Source organism: Lissotriton helveticus, chromosome 7 (genome assembly GCF_964261635.1).
Source record: "Lissotriton helveticus chromosome 7, aLisHel1.1, whole genome shotgun sequence".
Classification (NCBI taxonomy): Eukaryota; Metazoa; Chordata; class Amphibia; order Caudata; family Salamandridae; genus Lissotriton; species Lissotriton helveticus.
In genome coordinates, this window is record NC_136068.1 from 1,562,046,632 (window position 1) to 1,562,065,322 (window position 18,691).

At 45.2% G+C, this 18,691-nt stretch overlaps 1 protein-coding gene and 1 non-coding gene across 2 annotated transcripts; both read left to right on the forward strand.

Annotated features, from left to right (window-relative positions):
- The first annotated feature begins 573 nt into the window (after positions 1-573).
- LOC144771261 (small nucleolar RNA SNORA54) lies at positions 574-693 on the forward strand. The gene has a single exon (XR_013599214.1). It is a non-coding gene; the product is annotated as a small nucleolar RNA SNORA54 (small nucleolar RNA).
- Positions 694-1,772: 1,079 nt separating this feature from the next.
- RPS9 (ribosomal protein S9) lies at positions 1,773-17,965 on the forward strand. The gene is made up of 4 exons (XM_078655058.1): positions 1,773-1,915; positions 2,093-2,215; positions 15,698-15,884; positions 17,723-17,965. The coding sequence occupies exons 1-4, from the start codon at positions 1,819-1,821 to the stop codon at positions 17,898-17,900; spliced, it is 585 nt and encodes a 194-aa protein (XP_078511184.1). The 5' UTR covers positions 1,773-1,818; the 3' UTR covers positions 17,901-17,965.
- The last annotated feature ends 726 nt before the right edge of the window (positions 17,966-18,691 follow it).

An 18,691-nucleotide genomic window follows, 5' to 3' on the forward strand; every position in this document is an offset into this window, starting at 1 on the left:
ATGGATAGCTACCCGTTTACGGAGCTCCTAACTGCGTTTAGCAGCCCGTAAGTCTTTAATCGTTTTTTTATGTGGGTTCCTAGTGGCAGAAAGACACCCTGCAATTGAGCGACTGGCCAAGCAAGGCTGAGGATAGTCCGTTCTTATATATTTTTTAATCCAAATTCGCGCTTTTTAAAGTGTATTATGTGGTATTTAAAATTGTTAAACTTTTTTAATTGTAATGTTCGCGGAAACGTGGGTGCGTACGTATCCTTATATATGTGCGATGGTTATTTAACTGTTACACGTGGCATGCCCATTAGTGTTGCCACACCGGATGAGTTTACGTAATTGTTAATTTTGCAGTACTTGAACATGAAGTCGATTAATCGCCACCCGAAAGGCGGTATCTGTTAAACTGTTACTATATTTTCAATGTAAATTCTGTCAGTTGTATGTCAATACCCATATTATAAAAAGTGAACGTAGGAAACAACGTTTATATTTCGGGTGCGGCATTTATTCTTTCTAGTCTTGCTGTGTTGATGCTGTTATAAGTTGTCATTCTGCGGTTGTCAAATACATACATTTCTGCACTGTTCGTAACCTGCTATCATTTTACTGGGCAGTTGGGTTCCATTCCAGTGCTAGATTAAACCCAAGTATAACGTGACATGCAGTACTTGTTTGTCCATTTAATTTGGAACATTAATATTTTTGCAAGTGTTTCTAGGATTTGTAGATTTCTATAAGAACAATTGTTTCGATCTATATTACGTTGCTATGGAAAGAGTAGTGTTTAGTAAATACTACCTAGGTTTTTATCAATGTAAATGTGGTTACTGTGCAAATTGCATTTTGAGTAAATACTTTATATTCAACATTTTTTAAGCTTTGTGTTAATGTTTTTTCGTGCATGTTAGGATTCTAGTTACAGGTTTACAAAACTTTGGCCAAGCGGTCGCGGCTCTAAACGGCCGAGCTATTGTATTCTCCAGTACTTAAGATCCGTGTACTGCAGACCCCGCGTTGCTACTGCTGCGAGCAGTGTATAAGGAGCGTTATAATGAGTACATATAGTGTGGTGAACATAGTCTCATCACGTCAGGTTTGGACAGATTCCACTAATCTAATGCAAAATAATCCTTACAAATACACTCTTAAGATTGGGCCAAAAATTCGTATTAAGGAAAGACTATTAACAAGATAGCCAATGATAAAGCCTTAAGTAAATAAAAAGGTGTACGTCTGATACAATGCTTCCTGCAGGTAACAGTCGCAGCTATCCGTAGCGAAGCTGTAAAAAGCAGATTTTTTTTTTATGGCTCCCTCAGCCATTTGTTTCATTTGCCCTAAGTCAGTGCAGTAATTGCAATATGCTTACTATGCTCCTATCACACACTGGTTTTCTAATGTTCACAGATTAAAAATATTAAAGGTAGTAGTGTCATTTGTTGGTTTGGACCCCATTGTATATCTGAAGTTATATGGTGAAGTGAACAATTAACATTGGGCACTGTGCCCAGTATCTTCTCCCCTCCTTCGATCTCTGATGAAACGTAGATGCTGCTTCCCAAATGCTGAATTAATAATTTCCAGGCGTTTAGCTAGCTTTTGCAGAGGGTTGTAACAATGAGATGTGCACGTTTAAGCTGGTTAAGCTAAATGCAGTAAATATGTGGTGGTTCAACCTAATAAAGGCAAAGTGACTGCTAATGAGCAGTCCTTAACGAAGAGATCCTAATCTAGACAAGTATTGTGTGGTGAATAGGTGGCTCATATTTTTATTCTGTTGCTAAATTAACTGCCTTTTTCAAAATAGGCGTTTAAGCCAAGATGCCCGTTGCCAGAAGCTGGGTGTGTCGGAAGACCTATGTGACTCCCCGCCGTCCATTCGAGAAATCTCGCTTGGACCAGGAGTTGAAACTTATTGGTGAGTTGATAGATATTTCATGGGAGGCTTTAATGATGGGCTTCTTTGCCTTTTATGAATCCCAGCGAAACAGCAATTGCCAGATGAGCTGTTGTGCTATACATGCACTGCATTTTGTTACCTGGCAGTTTATTTTGCTTTCATAGGTAGCATTTTAATGTCTTTTTTTAATTATAGGTGAATATGGTCTTCGTAATAAGCGTGAAGTGTGGAGGGTGAAATTCACACTTGCCAAAATCCGCAAAGCAGCCAGAGAGTTGCTGACACTGGACGAAAAGGATGCCAAGCGTCTTTTTGAAGGTATAGTGCTTGGAAAATGCTCATGTTTCATATTTTCTTGCCTCGCTACAATTGTACAAGCCTGTTTGATTATCTTTGCATGCGCCTATCTGTGTAAAATCTGCCTGACAAATATGTATTTCCACGTTGTGAGTGGGTGTGGGGTAGAGCAAGAGTAACTGTACAGATTTGTTGGTCTATACCACATATGCACTTGACTTGACTGTATACGTTCCCTCTCTGCATATCTTATTTTATATTGTTGACGTGCCTATCTGACTCTGCACCCTTTACCTACACCACCTCAAATATTACCTACTGTTATACTACTGATTCTCCTGTGTGACTATGCACCCTGTACTCTCCTACCTCAACTATGCCTACCTCTATGCTATTTACAAAAGTAGTTTAAGCACGCTTAAACAAGTATATGCTCCCTCTTTATGTACTTTCATATTATTGGCGTACCTGTTTGACTATGCACCGTGTACCTACACTACCTCAACTATGACCTACCTCTTATTTTGACCTACCTATGTAACTATGCATATCGTACCTAACTACCTCAACTATTACCTACTATTATGCTATCACCCCATGTCCTTGTATAGCGCTCTGATATCTGCAAAGATCTTGTTCGCGCTATATAAAACTTTGAAATAAATAAATAAAATGCAGTACACAAAGGGGTTCACTTTCCCAAGCGGTGGGGGAGTTAAGGGAAAGCATATTAATTTGGAAATATAGAGCTACACTGGATATCTGCTACATCCATGAGGTCCGATAATGAAGCAGTCAATCGGACAAGGAAGCTTGTTTTCCTGTGCCAAGTCTGCATATTGACGCACTCAAAGGCTAACTGAGTTTTTTACGTCTGGCTTGAGGACACTGGCCATGCCTAGAATATACACCCATAACTGTTTTTGATCCCCATTCCAGGAATTGCTTGCACTTGTATGCAAGGGACCGTGATAGTTGGAGTATGGCCAGTCGTCATGCAGTTTAATGTTCAATTAGACTTCCTCAATCCATTTTATTCAGAAAGCAGTCCTGTTCCCTGCTTTTTACTAACCTTTGGCCATGCCCATACAGCAGGCTTTGGGTCTGAGAAGATTGCAGTATTAACCATATTGGATTTTCTCTGCACTAGTTTGCCCGTTACTCCTGGGGTAATGGCCAATCCTAGAAGGATAAGGGCTTATGGGTAAAGTGGAAAGCAATTGATATCCCCACACCGGCTCATTTGTTAATTGTAAACAATTGGCCTCTTAAATTTTAGAGGCTTTCATAAGTATCTGCTATGACCATCTTTGTAAACTTTCAGGCTCGAGAGGGTCATGGAAACTGGGTTGGTTCAATGAAGTTAGTCACTAACCGTAGTTTTTGAGAACTTCTGAATGATAGGCCGAGAGATCAGAGGATCATGGTAGCAAGACTAATTATTAAAGGGCCATTAATAAAAGGAAGCTAGGAACACCTTTTTTCTGCACGCAGACTAATACAGGAGGGTGTTGGTAGAGGGGTTCTGGGAGACCGTTAATGGTAAGCAGGCTTTCCTACATTTATTCAAGGACCTACTGTCTAATATCAATACAGAACAAGCATTGGAAATGCAATAGGTCTCGCATTAGAAAAGTTGGAGTTATTTGTCTTGTAAATGACATATTTTATTTATTTGTTGGTTTTTAAAATTGCTAAATTGATGGCTTTGTCATTTACAATGCCAATAGTTATAACTTTCGCGAATGTGACACCTATAGCATTTGGAATGCAACATGTTTTGTATTTACGTGACTTAGATGGCAGCTCTGGTCGTTAGGCCACATCTCTAGAGAGCAGGAGAGTGCAGCAGGGGAGAGAAGCACAGCAATGCAATAGGTCTCGCATTAGGAAAGTTTGAGCTATTGGTATTTTAAAGGACACATTTTTAGGTCTCGCCTGTCGATGCGCATGCGCATCGAGCAAGCGAGACTATAGGGGCTCATCTACTCTTTATCTAACTTGCAAGGAATCGTGGCGATTCCTTGCAGTGCCCGTGACTTTTAAGCTCAATGCGCATGTGCATTGAGCTTAAAAGCGCGTGCACAGCCGCCCGCATTCCTCCGACACCTTTGAAGTGAAGCTTAGCTTCACTTCAAAGGCCCGGCTTCTTCACACCCACATGCCGCTCTGCCCTGCTCCGCCCCCTCCCCTGAGTCATCCTGCCTGCCCCTTCCCGCCGTGTCGCATTTCTCCTCCCCCCTCCCCTCTCCCCTCTCTTCCCTCCGTCTTGTTTTCTTTGATGCTGGTATTTCCATATCTGGCAGCTTCCTGCCCTCACCCCACGCACGCTGTTTATTTATTTATATTTAATATGCAGGAGATCTCAGTTTATTTAATTTATAATTAATGATGCCGCCCACGCTGAGGCTCGAACCCTGTTCTCCTTCTCCAAAGTCGGCATCGTTATATGTTGAGCCACCTCTTCGCACCGTTTGTTTGTGCTGACTTTCTTGCTCTGCCGCTGCTGGCAGCGGCATTGCGCTTGGAGGGAACATGTAATTGACCCGTCTCGCTTCTTTTCATTTGAATTTTTTTTACATTGTCTCCTTCCTTCCGCCCCTCGCAGTTTGTTTTCCTTGCACCGTCCCTTCTTACAGTCCCTTTAACCATTTTGGTGTTGCTCAGCCCCAACTAGCATGTTATTGTCAAGCCTCCAAATATGCAGCACAAACACGACGTACAAAGAGATTAACGTGTTGCCTGGAGCACATTTCGGGAATAACATTAAATGAAAGCCCAAACCCGCTTTACCGCAACTTGCTTTCACTTGTTGTCTTTGTTTCCAGTGCTATTTTAGAGCTTTGTGCAAACTACACTCTCGTTATTTTGCTGGTAATAACTTTGAGGGAATAGCGTATTTTTGTTTTTTAAATAGCATGCACGAAAACAGTATAATTTCAATTTGCACCACTTATTTCCCATGTTTGTGTCAATGTAAAAATCGACCCTGCACACCCAGCACCAGGGCCGTGTGCCTCAATGATGCAGTACACGCACCAGTAACTGAAATATGACGAAAGACTGAAAGGAGTAGCTACAAGCTGTGCTCTAGTTCTGCTCTCCAAAAAATCAGCAAAGAAACAAGCAATTAAGAACATTTCATTGAAGAAACCATTGAGCAGGAAACAGAAGGAAATCCTACAGAAAGAATCCTAGAGAAAGAAGCTTGAGGTATGTAAACACTTTTATTATGCAAAGGACGTCAATTTCAGGATGCTCAGATGCTCTCATTGGAGTGAAGCGATGGCTTACGTTGAATGAAGAAGCAGCTCTGAGCACTTCAAGAACAGCTGTAGTTTACCACAAGGCACAGAGGCTCTGGCAAGCTTGCATAATGTGGCGGTAGTCCACATCTCGTCATCTAGTGCCCCTCCCTCTGACCACATTATAACACGTTTGTGCCGAGTTGGCTCTATGGTTTATGCAGGAATGAAAAGAAACAAGTAAAATGCATCAGAGATGAGAAAATAAAAAACAGCGAATCTTTCGTACTAAAAAGATGTATGTGAAATAGTTACGAATCTGTTAAAATATGAGCGACAATCCTCAAGTCATCCACAACTTACACTGGTGCTGTTCACTGAAGGGTTCACACTCTGCTTATTCAATTGTTGGCCTCTTGCTGAGATGGTGAATAAAAAGCTATTTAGTGTTCATTTGTATTAGAGCATGAATTACAAGATCAGCGAGTAGTAGTGAGACCACCCAACAATTCTCCATCAGTTGGCAAGTAAGGGGCCATTCTAAAATGGCAACACCCAGATCCTGGACTGCCTAACTCTCGGCCCACCCATAGTATAGTCTGGTAAAGATGATGCTCACGAGTGCCTGTGCAGCAACAAAAAATATCAAAAATGCATAATCTCGCCGGCGCTGAACTATGGATCGATAATTATTTGTCAAATACATTTTTAAAACATAAATGTTCCTCTAAGGCACATGGCAGATGCTATCTGTAGCCTTGAAAGTCCATAGGCCCTGAGAAGTGAAAGGTGATTGGTGAGGGCAAGTTGTGCTAAGACATACTCCTAAGCTTGTGTGCTCACCCTCACCCTCAAACCTTCACCCTCAACCCCTCACTCACCCTCACTCTCACTCACCCTCACTCAGCCTCAACTACTCTCACTCACCCTCAACCCCTCACCCTAACTCACCCTCACCCTCACTCACCCTCACTCACCCTCAACACCTCACCCTCAACCTCAACCCCTCACCCTCACCCTCACTCTCACTCTCACTCACCCTCACTCTCACTCACACCTCAACCCCTCACTCACCCTCACTCACCCTCACCCTCAACCCCTCACCCTCACTCACCCTCTCTCACCCTCACCCATCCTCAACCCCTCACCCTCACACAGTGCAATAGGTCTCAGACCATTTCAGTTAGAGCTTTAAGAAATGTTTATGGCTTTTTTTATTTGTAATTCTTTAGCATTGGCTACAGGAAACAAAAATGCTAAACATTTACAAAAAAAACCCATAAACAATTCTAAAAGCACTAACTCTAATGGTGCGAGACCTATTGCATTTCCAATGCTTGTTTATTTGTGTGCTTGTTTTGAAAATAGCGAAATTAATAGCTTTGTTATTTACAATGCCTATAGTTTTATCTTTCGCAAATGTGACACCTATTGTAACACAATATGTGTTGTGAGGGTGAGGGGTTGAGGGTGAGTGAGGGTGAGGGGTTGAGGGTGTTATGTTATGTTAATTTCGATTTATATAGCGCCAAATCACCGACAGGTCTCTTAGCGCTTGCTTTGGGAACCCGTCCTGGCTTTCCCTGCGAGATTACCCCTACTGGGCATCCCCAAGGTGAAGACCAGGCATCCCGCCGCGGGGGGGCCGTAGTGGAGATTAAGCAAGCTATTGCCCAGAGCTGCAGAGTGTGAACCCATGATTCGAGTAGGCACCGAGGTGAGAATTATCGAGTCCATGGACATTTGGGCTCAAGACCCTGCCGCGTCGGGAATTGAACCCTGGTCCCGGGTCTGACCTCTGCATCAGGGTCTGCCTCCTCTAACCAGTGAGCCACACTTCTCCAGGGTGAGGGGTTGAGGTTGAGGGTGAGGGGTTGAGGGTGAGGGGTTGAGGGTGAGGGGTTGAGGGTGAGGGGGTGAGGGGTTGAGGGTGAGGGGTTGAGGGTGAGGGGTTGAGGGTGAGGGGTTGAGGGTGAGGGGTTGAGGGTGAGGGGTTGAGGGTGAGGGGTTGAGGGTGAGGGGTTGAGGGTGAGGGGTTGAGGGTGAGGGGTGAGTGAGGGGTGAGTGGGGGTGAGGGGTGAGTGAGGGGTTGAGGGTGAGGGGTGAGTGAGGGGTTGAGGGTGAGGGGTGAGTGAGGGGTTGAGGGTGAGGGGTGAGTGAGGGGTTGAGGGTGAGGGGTGAGTGGGGTTGAGGGTGAGGGGTGAGTGAGGGGTTGAGGGTGAGGGGTGAGTGAGGGGTTGAGGGTGAGTGAGGGGTTGAGGGTGAGAGGGGTTGAGGGTGAGAGGGGTTGAGGGTGAGTGAGGGGTTGAGGGTGAGTGAGGGGTTGAGGGTGAGTGAGGGGTTGAGGGTGAGTGAGGGGTTGAGGGTGAGTGAGGGGTTGAGGGTGAGTGTGGGGTTGAGGGTGAGTGAGGGGTTGAGGGTGAGTGTGGGGTTGAGGGTGAGTGAGGGGTTGAGGGTGAGTGAGGGGTTGAGGGTGAGTGAGGGGTTGAGGGTGAGTGAGGGGTTGAGGGTGAGTGAGGGGTTGAGGGTGAGTGAGGGGTTGAGGGTGAGTGAGGGGTTGAGGGTGAGGGGTGCATCAAGGGTAGTTGATTGAACTTTAAGTATAATAATTGTACGTACTCTTCAGGTGGCATTGAGCTCACACCCTCGAATGGTCTTCGGTAGTATTGTTTCCTGTAGAATTCTATTTCCTGCTTATAAAGCGCATGTCTCGTTCAGTATCAGCAAAGTGGTATGTGCATGTGAAAGTCGTAGAGTTGGAGGCGGTTAAGGAAATGCAGAACACTCTGCAAAAGTAATGGGAAACCATTTTTATCTTGAAACTGTTTTTAACCGACAGTCTTTTATTCCTAATCCTAGATGAGTGGGAGTAATACAGGGACTGGAGCAGCAGCGCCTCAGTTTGGATTGGTGTGGCAGGCAGGAGAAAGTCAGGAGAGGGAGGAGGGGGAACTGCTTGCGAAATGAAATTAAAAGCGGCCGGCCAATGCTCTCGGTAGCATTCGTTTGAAGTGTGAAGCAGGGGGCGGGAGCAGCCTTTGATGTGCGGATAATTAGGGGAGGAGCAGCCAGGAGATCCAAGCTGGGGAACAGATGGCTGGCGATTTGATGCTGTGCACGCATTTTAGGTCAATGCGCTTGCGCATTGACCTAAAAGCGCACGGGCACAGCACCAAATCGCCACAGTTAGTTAAGCTTTGTTTAAAGCCCTGTAGTCTCGCTTCTCTCAATGCGCATGCGCATTGATAGGTCACGAGACCTAAAAATGGGTCTCATTTATACAGATCTGCTAATCCGCACTTGGCCCCATGTCTGAGCCTGCTGAGGAGCCCTCACAGTATCCTGGGAACCGCACCCACGGACCACGCACGCAACCTGAGCTTTATCCTGGACTCCTCCTCACGATGACAAAACAAGTCAACGCCGTCTCAGCCTCATGCTTCAACACACTGAGAATGCTTCTAAAGATCTTCCAGTGGATCCCCACAGAAACCAGAAGAACAGTCACCCATGCCCTAGTCATCAGCTGACTGGACTATGGGAACGCCCTATATGCAGGAACCACCGCCAAACATCAGACAAGGCTCCAGCGCATACCAAAAGCCGCCGCACTACTCATCCTCTACATCCCTCGCCACAACCACATAACCACCCACCTGAGAAACCTCCACTGGCTCCCCGTCAACAAAAGGATCATGTTCAGAATGCTAACCCACGCACACAAAGCGCTCCACAACATAGGCCCCGACTACCTCAACAGCCGACTCGTTCTACACCCACACCCGCCAGCTCTGCTCCACCAGCCTCACCCTCGTGCCACGAATATGCAAAACCACCTCCGGGGGAAGATCATTCTCCTACCTGGCAGCAAAGACCTGGAACTCCCTGCCCACTCACCTACGACTGACCCGTGACCATCTCAGCTTCAGGAAGCACCTCAAAACCTGGCTTTTCAAACAGTAGCAGCACCCCTGCAACTAGCTGATTTCTTTTTGGAAAAGGTCAACGCCATTTATCGGGCATTTCCGTTGGCGACTCCCTCGGCTAATCCACCTCTTAAGCCATTAACATCAGAGGGGTTGCATTCTTTTCCCACTTTAACACCTGAAAGCCTCGATAAATTGGCTCACCAAGTGAAGTCTGGGTCCCCTGCTGATCCGCTTTGCTCAGCTGTGTTCAAAGACTTAGCGGCATATGACACCTCACCGCTGTGTTCTTTGATCAATACGTCGCTCACTTCCGGCGTAGTCCCACTAAAGTGGAAACAAGCTATGGTTCGTCCTATCCTTAAGAAACCTAATTTGGATGGTAGCAAGCCCGAGAGTTATCGGCCAATCTCACTCTTACCATGGCCCGCCAAGGTATGTATGTATGTATGAAACTTAATTAGCGCAGGACTTACCCTGGGGCATCTCCACGCTTGCTTAGGGAACCCGTCCTGGTATTCCCCTGTGAGAAACCCCGGCAGGGTATCCACAAGGTGAAAGCCAGGCATCCCGCCGCGAGGGGCCGATGTGGAGATTAAGCAAGCTATTGCCCAGAGTCGCATGTCAACGCGGTCCTCTTGGAACATCTACTTCATGCTGACGTCCTCGATGTAACGCAGAATGGATTCAGGGCCGGTCACAGCACGGAGACGGCTCTGCTGTATATGGTGGAGCATCTTCGCTCCGTGCTTGACGCGGGTCAAACGGCGGCGCTTGTGCTATTAGATCTGAGTGCCGCCATTGATACCGTATCGCACCCGATCCTTCTGCGTCGCTTAGAGGAAGTTGGTGTCACCGGCATCGCTCTCCAGTGGTTCCGGTCCTTTTTAGCCAATCGGGCCTTTAGTGTGACCGTCCCGCCGTACCAGTCCAAATACCAACCTTTGGACCTGGGGGTTCCCCAAGGCTCCTCGCTGAGTCCTACGTTGTTCAATCTTTACGTAAGGCCGCTAGCTGAGGTTGTCAGGCAATGGGGTATGACAATGGTGTCATACGCCGATGACACCCAGCTAGCGGTTACGATCAGCGGGGTTGCTGATGTCGATGCCCCCAGATTCCAACAAGGACTGCGGGCGGTCGCCGGCTGGATGACGTCCAACTGTCTCCAGTTGAACGCTAGCAAGACCGAGGTCAGGATTTTTGGCAAACAACCGGAACTTTGGGGAGAGAGATGGTGGCCAGGGGATCTGGGTCCTACTCCCATCCCAGTTGCCGATCTTAAAAACCTCGGGGTCTGGCTGGACCCTTCCCTTACGTTCGCCTGCCATACCAAGCGTACGGCGGCCTGCTGCTTTGGTATCCTGCGCGGGCTCCGTCCAGTGCTCAAGTTCTTTGATGCCTCCACTAGGCAGCTCATGATCCAAGCTACTGTCATCTCTAGGCTGGATTACGCAAGCTCCCTTTTGGTAGGCCTGAACCAGGCAGAGATCGAACGTCTGCAACGGATCCAGAATGCCGCAGCAAGGGCGGTGGTAGGATTACCTAGATCGTGCCCCACTTCCAGTACCCTGCGTTCATTGCACTGGCTCCCGGTGGCCCAGCGGATCCAGTTTAAGGTCCTCTGTGTCGCCTATAAGATTCTGAAGGGGTCCCCAGCCTTGATTCTGTCTACACTTTTGGCCCATTACATTCCAGCCCGAGCTTTAAGATCTGCTGATTTAGAACTGGCTGTTGTCCCGCGTTTTGAGCAGAGCGGGTGGGCGTTCCTTTCAAGTTCGGGCGGCGGTGCTCTGGAACTCCCTTCCCCCGGCGATTCGTGCCCTTGGGGATCTGCTCTCCTTTCGCCGTGCGGTGAAAACTTTTTTATTCCCTTAGTTTAAATTTGTTTGATTATTGTTTCGTTGTGTTGTGCAGCTGCCTTGTCTGGCGCCAGGACGCTCCTTGGCTGGAGCATCTGTGCGCCTAATAAAAACACATAACATAACCCCCAAACCCCACCCACCCTACCCAGCGCCTTGAGACCCTCACAGGTGAGTGGTGTGCTTTATAAATGCTTGATTGATCCTCTGGAAATCTCCTTTGATGATGCAAAAGACACTCGTGCTATCATGGCCAGCCCAGACTGGATGTGGGCTGGATGTGCTCCCCAGGGACTTGTACAAGACTAACAATCTGCTATTGGCCCCTCGTATTACCAGTATTTTAAATGCTGTTACAATTCCAGTTTCACGGAAAAGTGAAAGTCCTGCTCTTTAAGAGTAACCGACAGGCTCCTGGTTACTACTGACTTGTATCACTGACAGACCGGTCCCAGACCAGCTCCCTGGGTACTTTTCTTTCTAAAGAGAAGGTACAGTCAGGAGTCCCCCAGGGTTCAATATTGAGCCCTTTATTGTTCTATATATATATATATATATATATGGTCCCTCATCTCTTTAATTGAGTCTTACGGCATATCAGTAACATCATATGCCGATGACACTCAGTTGATTGTTCCCTTGGAGAACAATTCTGCTAATGCTGAGTCGAATTTTAAGAAGTGTTTAAAAGATGTCTTCGGCTTGATTGAGCAAAACCACCTTAAATGTAACACCAGCAAGACGGAAATTCTACCCATGGGTAGTAATTCCCAATTCTGTCCCATCAAATGGTGGCCCGAGAACATCCCTGCGCCACCACAAGCAGTTACATCAGCGAGAAATCTCGGCGCTCTATTCGACGCCGAATTATATTTTGACCAACATGTCAGGAATGTTGCAGGAAGCTGCTTTAATATCATTAATGATTCAAAAAGTGGGGGTGGTGATGGACAGAGCATCTGAATTAAACAGAACACTCGTACCCAGTCAAAAGATCAGGGCTTGATCCATCACCGTTTTTTAGCTCACTGCACCATCCCAGCTCAGAACCCGGCTACATGCAAATTAGTCTGACCCTGGCCCAGTGCATCATGGGAACAGGGCAGACCAAACTACCAAGCCATAATATCATTAAGTCACTGAAAAATTTCTTTGACTGTCTTCCTACAGACTCAAGAAAGGCAGTGGCAGTGGCCTTAATTCTTGCACGTCTTGACTATTGCAACGGTCTGATGGCAGGAGTTAAAGAAAAACACACTCGGAAAACTCCAAGGCGTGCAACACGCAGCGGCCAGACTTGTTAAGCTACCCAGGAGATCATCTGCCTCGGCAGCTCTTAAAACCCTTCACTGGTTACCACTCCCTAAAAGAATACTGTTTAAAATCTTAATAGCATTCCGTGCATTCAATGGCATTGGCCCGAATTATCTTATCAAACTATTTCCTCACTACAATCCTGTATGGTCCTTAAGATCTTAAAGTCAGAACCTGATCAAGCCACTAAAATTCAAACTCCAGACCAAAGGAGGCAAGTGTTTGTCTTTTCTATCTGGGAAAGCGTGGAATTCTATTCCTGGCCACCTCAGATTTATAACCCATGAAAATCAATTTAGAAAACAACTCAAAACATGGATTTATTCCCTCTCTGACTGTGTAATGTCCTTCATTTAGGTCCTTTTCTGTTTCCGATCTTTTGCACACTTTGTAGTTAGCCCAGGATGCTCCCTTCGGAGCGATTGTTTGCGCTTTATAAATATACAAAAAATATACTGTTGGTCTCTACAGTCAAGATGATGGTGAGGTGTCCTACCGAATTGAGGTCTGGGACAACAATGTCTTTTGCCCAGTCCGATATGGTTTATGGGAAGGCTTTTGGGCTTAAATCTCAACCTTACTATTGTGAAATCTTACAGCAAAGAAAGCACCACTTTATTTAGCCTTCATGGATACAAGTAGTGCATTGACCGGATAAGAGATCACACAACTTAGACCAGTTTATCTAAAACTGGTATGCCTTTTGTGGTCTATTCTGGGGGGGGGTGCTTGCATATGTAATCTGTAACTTGCTGATCCTCATGTAAAGTGCCCTGATATCTTAGGCTCTGGCCAGCGCTAAATAACTTTTCAAATAAATACCATTTGAATTTTTTCTTTTTGAAGGTTTTATCTTGTATTGCATGATTGTTATGGCAATTCACTCAGTGTGCGTCATATCTTTATGTACTTTTTATGGTGTGTAGCCAGAATTAAGTAATTAACTGGAGTTTTGATGCATGAACTGAGAAACATTACTACAATTAAAGTACAACAGTTAGGTCGAGTAGATTATTCAAGTCACTAAACCTGCAGGTCCGGTAACATTTTATGATTTTTCGAGGCCTGGTATATACGGTGATATCGAGATTAAGACTGCAGCAAAAGGATAACTGCTTCTGTGCGTGGCTGCTGAGATTGGCCCTAGCAACCCTTAATTTCTCAGTTTTCGAACAAACTAGCATACATGGAAGATGCAATTAGATTGGCCCATTTGCTTCTGTGAATGGTGATATAGAGCAGTTGGTATACTGCTTTCAAGTGCTATGTGATCTCGGATTTTATTTATTTATTCAGAGTTTTATATAGCGCGAACAAGATCTTTACAGATATCAGAGCGCTTCACAGAAACAAGGGGTGAGGATAGCAGATGGGTGACGCAACATAATATTGGGTGCAGTATAAAATTCAGTAGCATGCTCGGATAGCAGTCATGTGCTGATATCGATAAACAATCAGTTAAGCGATAATATAAGACGATACTGAGTCTTTCCTACAACTACGATAGAAATCAGGAGAACTTAGGCTAAAGGGATGGCTTATGACAGTATCTAAAAGTTACAGGGAGCAAGGGGAAGGGACATCGAGATTCAGCAGGCTAACGTGAATAGTCTAATAGGTAGTGAGTAGCATAATAGGATCGACTAACCATCATAGAATTATGGCAAACAAGAATAAAAGGATCTAAATCAGGAATAATATGACATTATTTGACATTGGACAATCATGTAGCCAATGATACCAAAGCGGTGCGAAGTCTCTGATCAGCAAACAAAGTTCAGGTGAACTTAGCCATGAGGATGGCTTTCACCTCTTTCTTAAAGAAGGCCGTGGATGAGATAAGCCTGGTTTCGGGAGGGAGTGCGTTCCAGATCCTCGGTGCCATTCCTGAGAAGGAGCGTTTGTATGTTTTTTCCTTCCGGAATCTGCGAGGTTTCAAGAGTAGATTTTTTGTACTTCTATTGGATCTCGAACCTCCTGATATAGTCAACTTTTGAGTGAGGTAGTTAGGTGCCTTGTGGTGTGCGGCCGAGTGTCATAACAGCAATTTTTCAGTTGTATTCTGGCTTCAAAGGGCAGTCATTTCAGGGATTTCAAGTCAGGGGATATGTGTTTTCTTGAGCCAGTAATGAGTCTCACGGCAGCGTTCAAGGAGGCTCTTAGGGGTGCAGTTGTTGCTAGAGGGAGACCACTGAGGGTCACAATTCCATAGTCTATGCGGGGGATGACGAGGGCTTGTACTGCATTTTGGAAGTCTTTGGCTGGGAGGAAGGGTTTCTTTCAAGTTGTGATGGACCACAAGATCCCATGGCTTGTCCATTATAAAGCGGATCGAGGACTCGCTGGGCCTACCAGTTGGATACTTCGCCCATAAGGACGGGGGTTTGGGGGGCCGCAAAGATCAGGGCGTTTGTTATGCGCGCTGCAGAAACCAGAGGTCCTGGGAAAATTTACACAGCGATAACTCGGTCATTAAAACATGTGACGGACCTGAGCCTTATCGTTCACTTTTGATGAATCCATGAGAAACTGCTCTGATAATTCCAAATTGGTTTAATCAGAACCCATTTCGGCTTGCCAATTTGGTCCAGCCCTTATGCAGCCATGCCCATTTATTTGATGGTAATACTCCGCCCCCCAAACGTTGTAGCACTTTTCTGTTTTGTATAAATGATGCACTGTTTTTACGTGGATACTGGTTTTACATTCTCAGAACTGTTTCTAATACAGACCGGCCTTTTTCCATCTTCGAATGCTATCTGAGCTGCCAGTTTGTATTGCTGTAGGTGCCGTCTTAAAACGTACTCCCTATTGGCAGAATGCAGCTATTTTTTAGCACAACCTAATTAGAACAGTACTAATTTTTAATGTTAAAATGTTTTGCATTTTGATGCTGTCAGCATATAGTCTTTTTTGAATATCAATACTTATTGGTTGTGTTTTATGATTTTTTTAATGAGATTTACAAAAACGCGTTTTTAATCCTTTGATTGCAACGTTAAGAGCAATTGTGTGCCAGTTTTTCGTGTGTTGGTATATAAAAGCCAGATATTGTCGTTACCAGCTCTTGTCTTAGAGCAATGCTCACTATTTCACTTCATACACTATTTAGAATTTGAGCAGGCTTGGAGTCCTCTCATAAGTTTCTTGCACCCACAGGTAACGCCCTGCTGAGAAGGCTGGTGCGTATTGGTGTACTGGATGAAGGCAAGATGAAGTTGGATTACATCCTGGGTCTGAAAATTGAGGACTTCTTGGAACGACGCCTACAGACGCAAGTCTTCAAGCTTGGCCTTGCAAAGTCAATTCACCATGCACGTGTACTCATTCGCCAACGTCACATCCGGTATGTATTAATGATGCAGACACTACCATTTTCCACGCGCACATCTGTTTTCGCGTGAATGTATTCCATTGTTTGCTTTTCTTCTAAGTAATTAAACGCTTTGTAAGCTATTGGATGGCTTTAATTGTCAAACTGTCATGCTAAGTTTTGTGGCAGTCTATCTGCTTTGTTCCATCGGTTACACGAAGACTGCAGAATACCCTTAGGTCGGGCATTCACACGTTTGAACGTTATTGTGAATTTTGTATAGCTTTTATATGCAGCTAAGCCCCCTATGTAGTCTGTATTTTTAAAGAATTCTCCCCGCAGCTGGCCTGCAGTGAAGGGGAGTCAACAAACCTGATAGTTTTTTTTCTTCCTGGGGCTTTATTTTAGGGTAGGGATTTTTCTCAATCTTGTCCTGCGTAGTCAACTGGTGTGTTGATTAAACAACATTTGCCCAGTTTGTGGTGTTCCCTCTTGTTCATACCTAAAGCTTTGCCTTGTGCATTTTACATAGCACATGGAAGTGAGATCACGTCATGTTCTGGAGCTGGTCTGTTATACAGCAGTGATGCATTGTTCTTCCGGTGATGCTGATTGGAGCTTCTAGCAGATAAACTCGCTGAATGCGCTAGGATATGTGGCGCTTAGATTCTGCAAGGTCACTTCGGCACTGGCCGTACACCTTGTGAAGAGTAATCTGCGCTCCTCTTCGGATCACAACGCCTTGGCGGGGACTCCTGACATTCAGTACAGGTAACAAGATGCCACCTAAACTGTGAGGGGCAGCAGACGTTGAGACTAAATGCAACTGTCCATGATATGTAAGGTTTTTTTAACGTGACAGCGTTTGGACAATGGGCATTTATAACTCTAGTGTATTGTAAATTGCGTTAATTTATTGCATCTTCACGTGGTGAGTGAGTCACCTTAGAATCAAGGCACTGGAGAAACCTGGACACAGATGGTTATGAAATGTTGTGTAGATTTTGAGGTGGCAGGGATCACAGATAAACCGAGGCAGTTTATTTGCTTAGCTTTGATAAATTAGAATAGATAAAATCTTGGTTGGCCAGGGCAAAATGTCCGCTAATAGTCCCAGAAGGAAATCTAGTGCGGTTGGAAGGAAAACGCTAATTAGCCACAACGAAATTTCGGGGGGGGGGGGGGTTGAGGGGCACGGAGTGTTGATATGGACTGTCAATGTGACTAGATTTGTTTAGTGAAGTGAGAATTGCTGGGCGGGTGGAAGAGCAAGGCGCAAAGCCTCAGTTTACAAATGTAAAGCAAGAAGCGAGTGATGGAGGAGAAACTAAAAAGTAGAGAAGATGAGTCCATGCATGCACTGGGAATTGAGTGGTGTAATGCCACATGTTGTGCTACCTCAAACCATAGCCATTCAAAAAGAACCCCTGAGCTCGAGCTACTATTACCTGGCTGCTACTTGGGCACCACACATCTCATGATATCACTTTAAGCATGGCAGCAGGAAGATACTGAAGTGCTTGCTACTACGGGAATTGAAGTACCCAACATGTTAGCAATTGATGTCCACTTTCCCATGTGGACTTGAAAGGGGTTTGGTACAGTAGAACTGCACATATTTCACGGAGCTGATTATTTATATGCTGGGTGTCTTTAGCAAGATGACCTGTAAAGTAGTGGTTGTTGCGAAGAGCAGTTAACTATAGAATGGTTGTAAGGGCCAGTCACTTGTACATGTCATGAGCGCATGGAGATTTTTGTTGGGATTCCCTGCTTTCCTTAAAGTTTAATTCTATTGGGACACCAGTGGGTTCTTGAGCAGGTGCACCCTGAATGCTTATTTCTGATGCGAACCTTCTGTCTCCCTGCAGTGTCCGTAAACAGGTAGTGAACATCCCATCATTCATCGTGCGCCTGGACTCCCAGAAGCACATTGACTTCTCTCTGCGCTCACCGTACGGAGGTGGTCGCCCTGGTCGTGTCAAGCGAAAGAATGCCAAGAAGGGACAAGGCGGCGGTGGCGGTGCAGATGAAGAGGAGGAAGATTAAACCATCTACTCCCTCTACTCGGAGGGCATTAAGGAGTGTACAGAAATAAAACTGGTTTTGGAGTATTATACTTGTATGTTTCTGATTGCAAAAACCATGGATTGGTTTGAACCCTTTAGACTGTCGATGCTTGTTTTAATTTTCATAACTTTTTTTAGGTGATATGAGCTGACTGACACTCCCAAATACAAATGAACTCGGACGAAAAGCAAAACATTTTTTAGCTTCTAAAAGTACACAATTGCCATGGTGTAAAATCAAGATCTTTGAACACTCGAGCTTAGATGGCTTGTCTTTTTTCGGAACTCATTAGTTGGGTGTATTTTATAGCCGAAATTTGTGGTTTAGCATGTGGGTGCTTTTGTACCGTTTTAGTCTTGGCCTCCAGACATTTAAAAAAAAAAAGTATTGTGCCACAGCTTACCATTTGATCTTAGTCAAGAAATATGTCCCATTTGCTTACTGATGGCAAGGTTTGAATCGGGTGTAAGTCCCCTTTTGGATTGCCATGCCTCTATTCGCCTGCTCTTCACTTGCTGCACTACCTTGATGCCAGTGTCCTCACTAAAGGTGATGTACAGGATGCTCATGCCGTGCACCCCAAGATTCCAGCGTTTCTCGCTAGTGCCCTTCGTAATATGTACGTACACCTTGCACTGTGTGCCCTTTCACTCCGGCACTTTATGCTGGTCACTCACCTTCAGTACGTGCGGATTTTACTTTCTTGTTTAAAGACAATCTGTTTTTATTATATACACACACATCATTTCAATTGGTAATGGTAACTTCGT

Bases quoted from the DNA above. Each gene is read 5' to 3' on its own strand.
- RPS9 (XM_078655058.1), top strand. From the start codon at position 1,819: ATGCCCGTTGCCAGAAGCTGGGTGTGTCGGAAGACCTATGTGACTCCC. The intron at 1,916-2,092 runs GTGAGTTGATAG...TTTTAATTATAG, and splicing joins CCAGGAGTTGAAACTTATTG to GTGAATATGGTCTTCGTAAT. The intron at 2,216-15,697 runs GTATAGTGCTTG...TTGCACCCACAG, and splicing joins TGCCAAGCGTCTTTTTGAAG to GTAACGCCCTGCTGAGAAGG.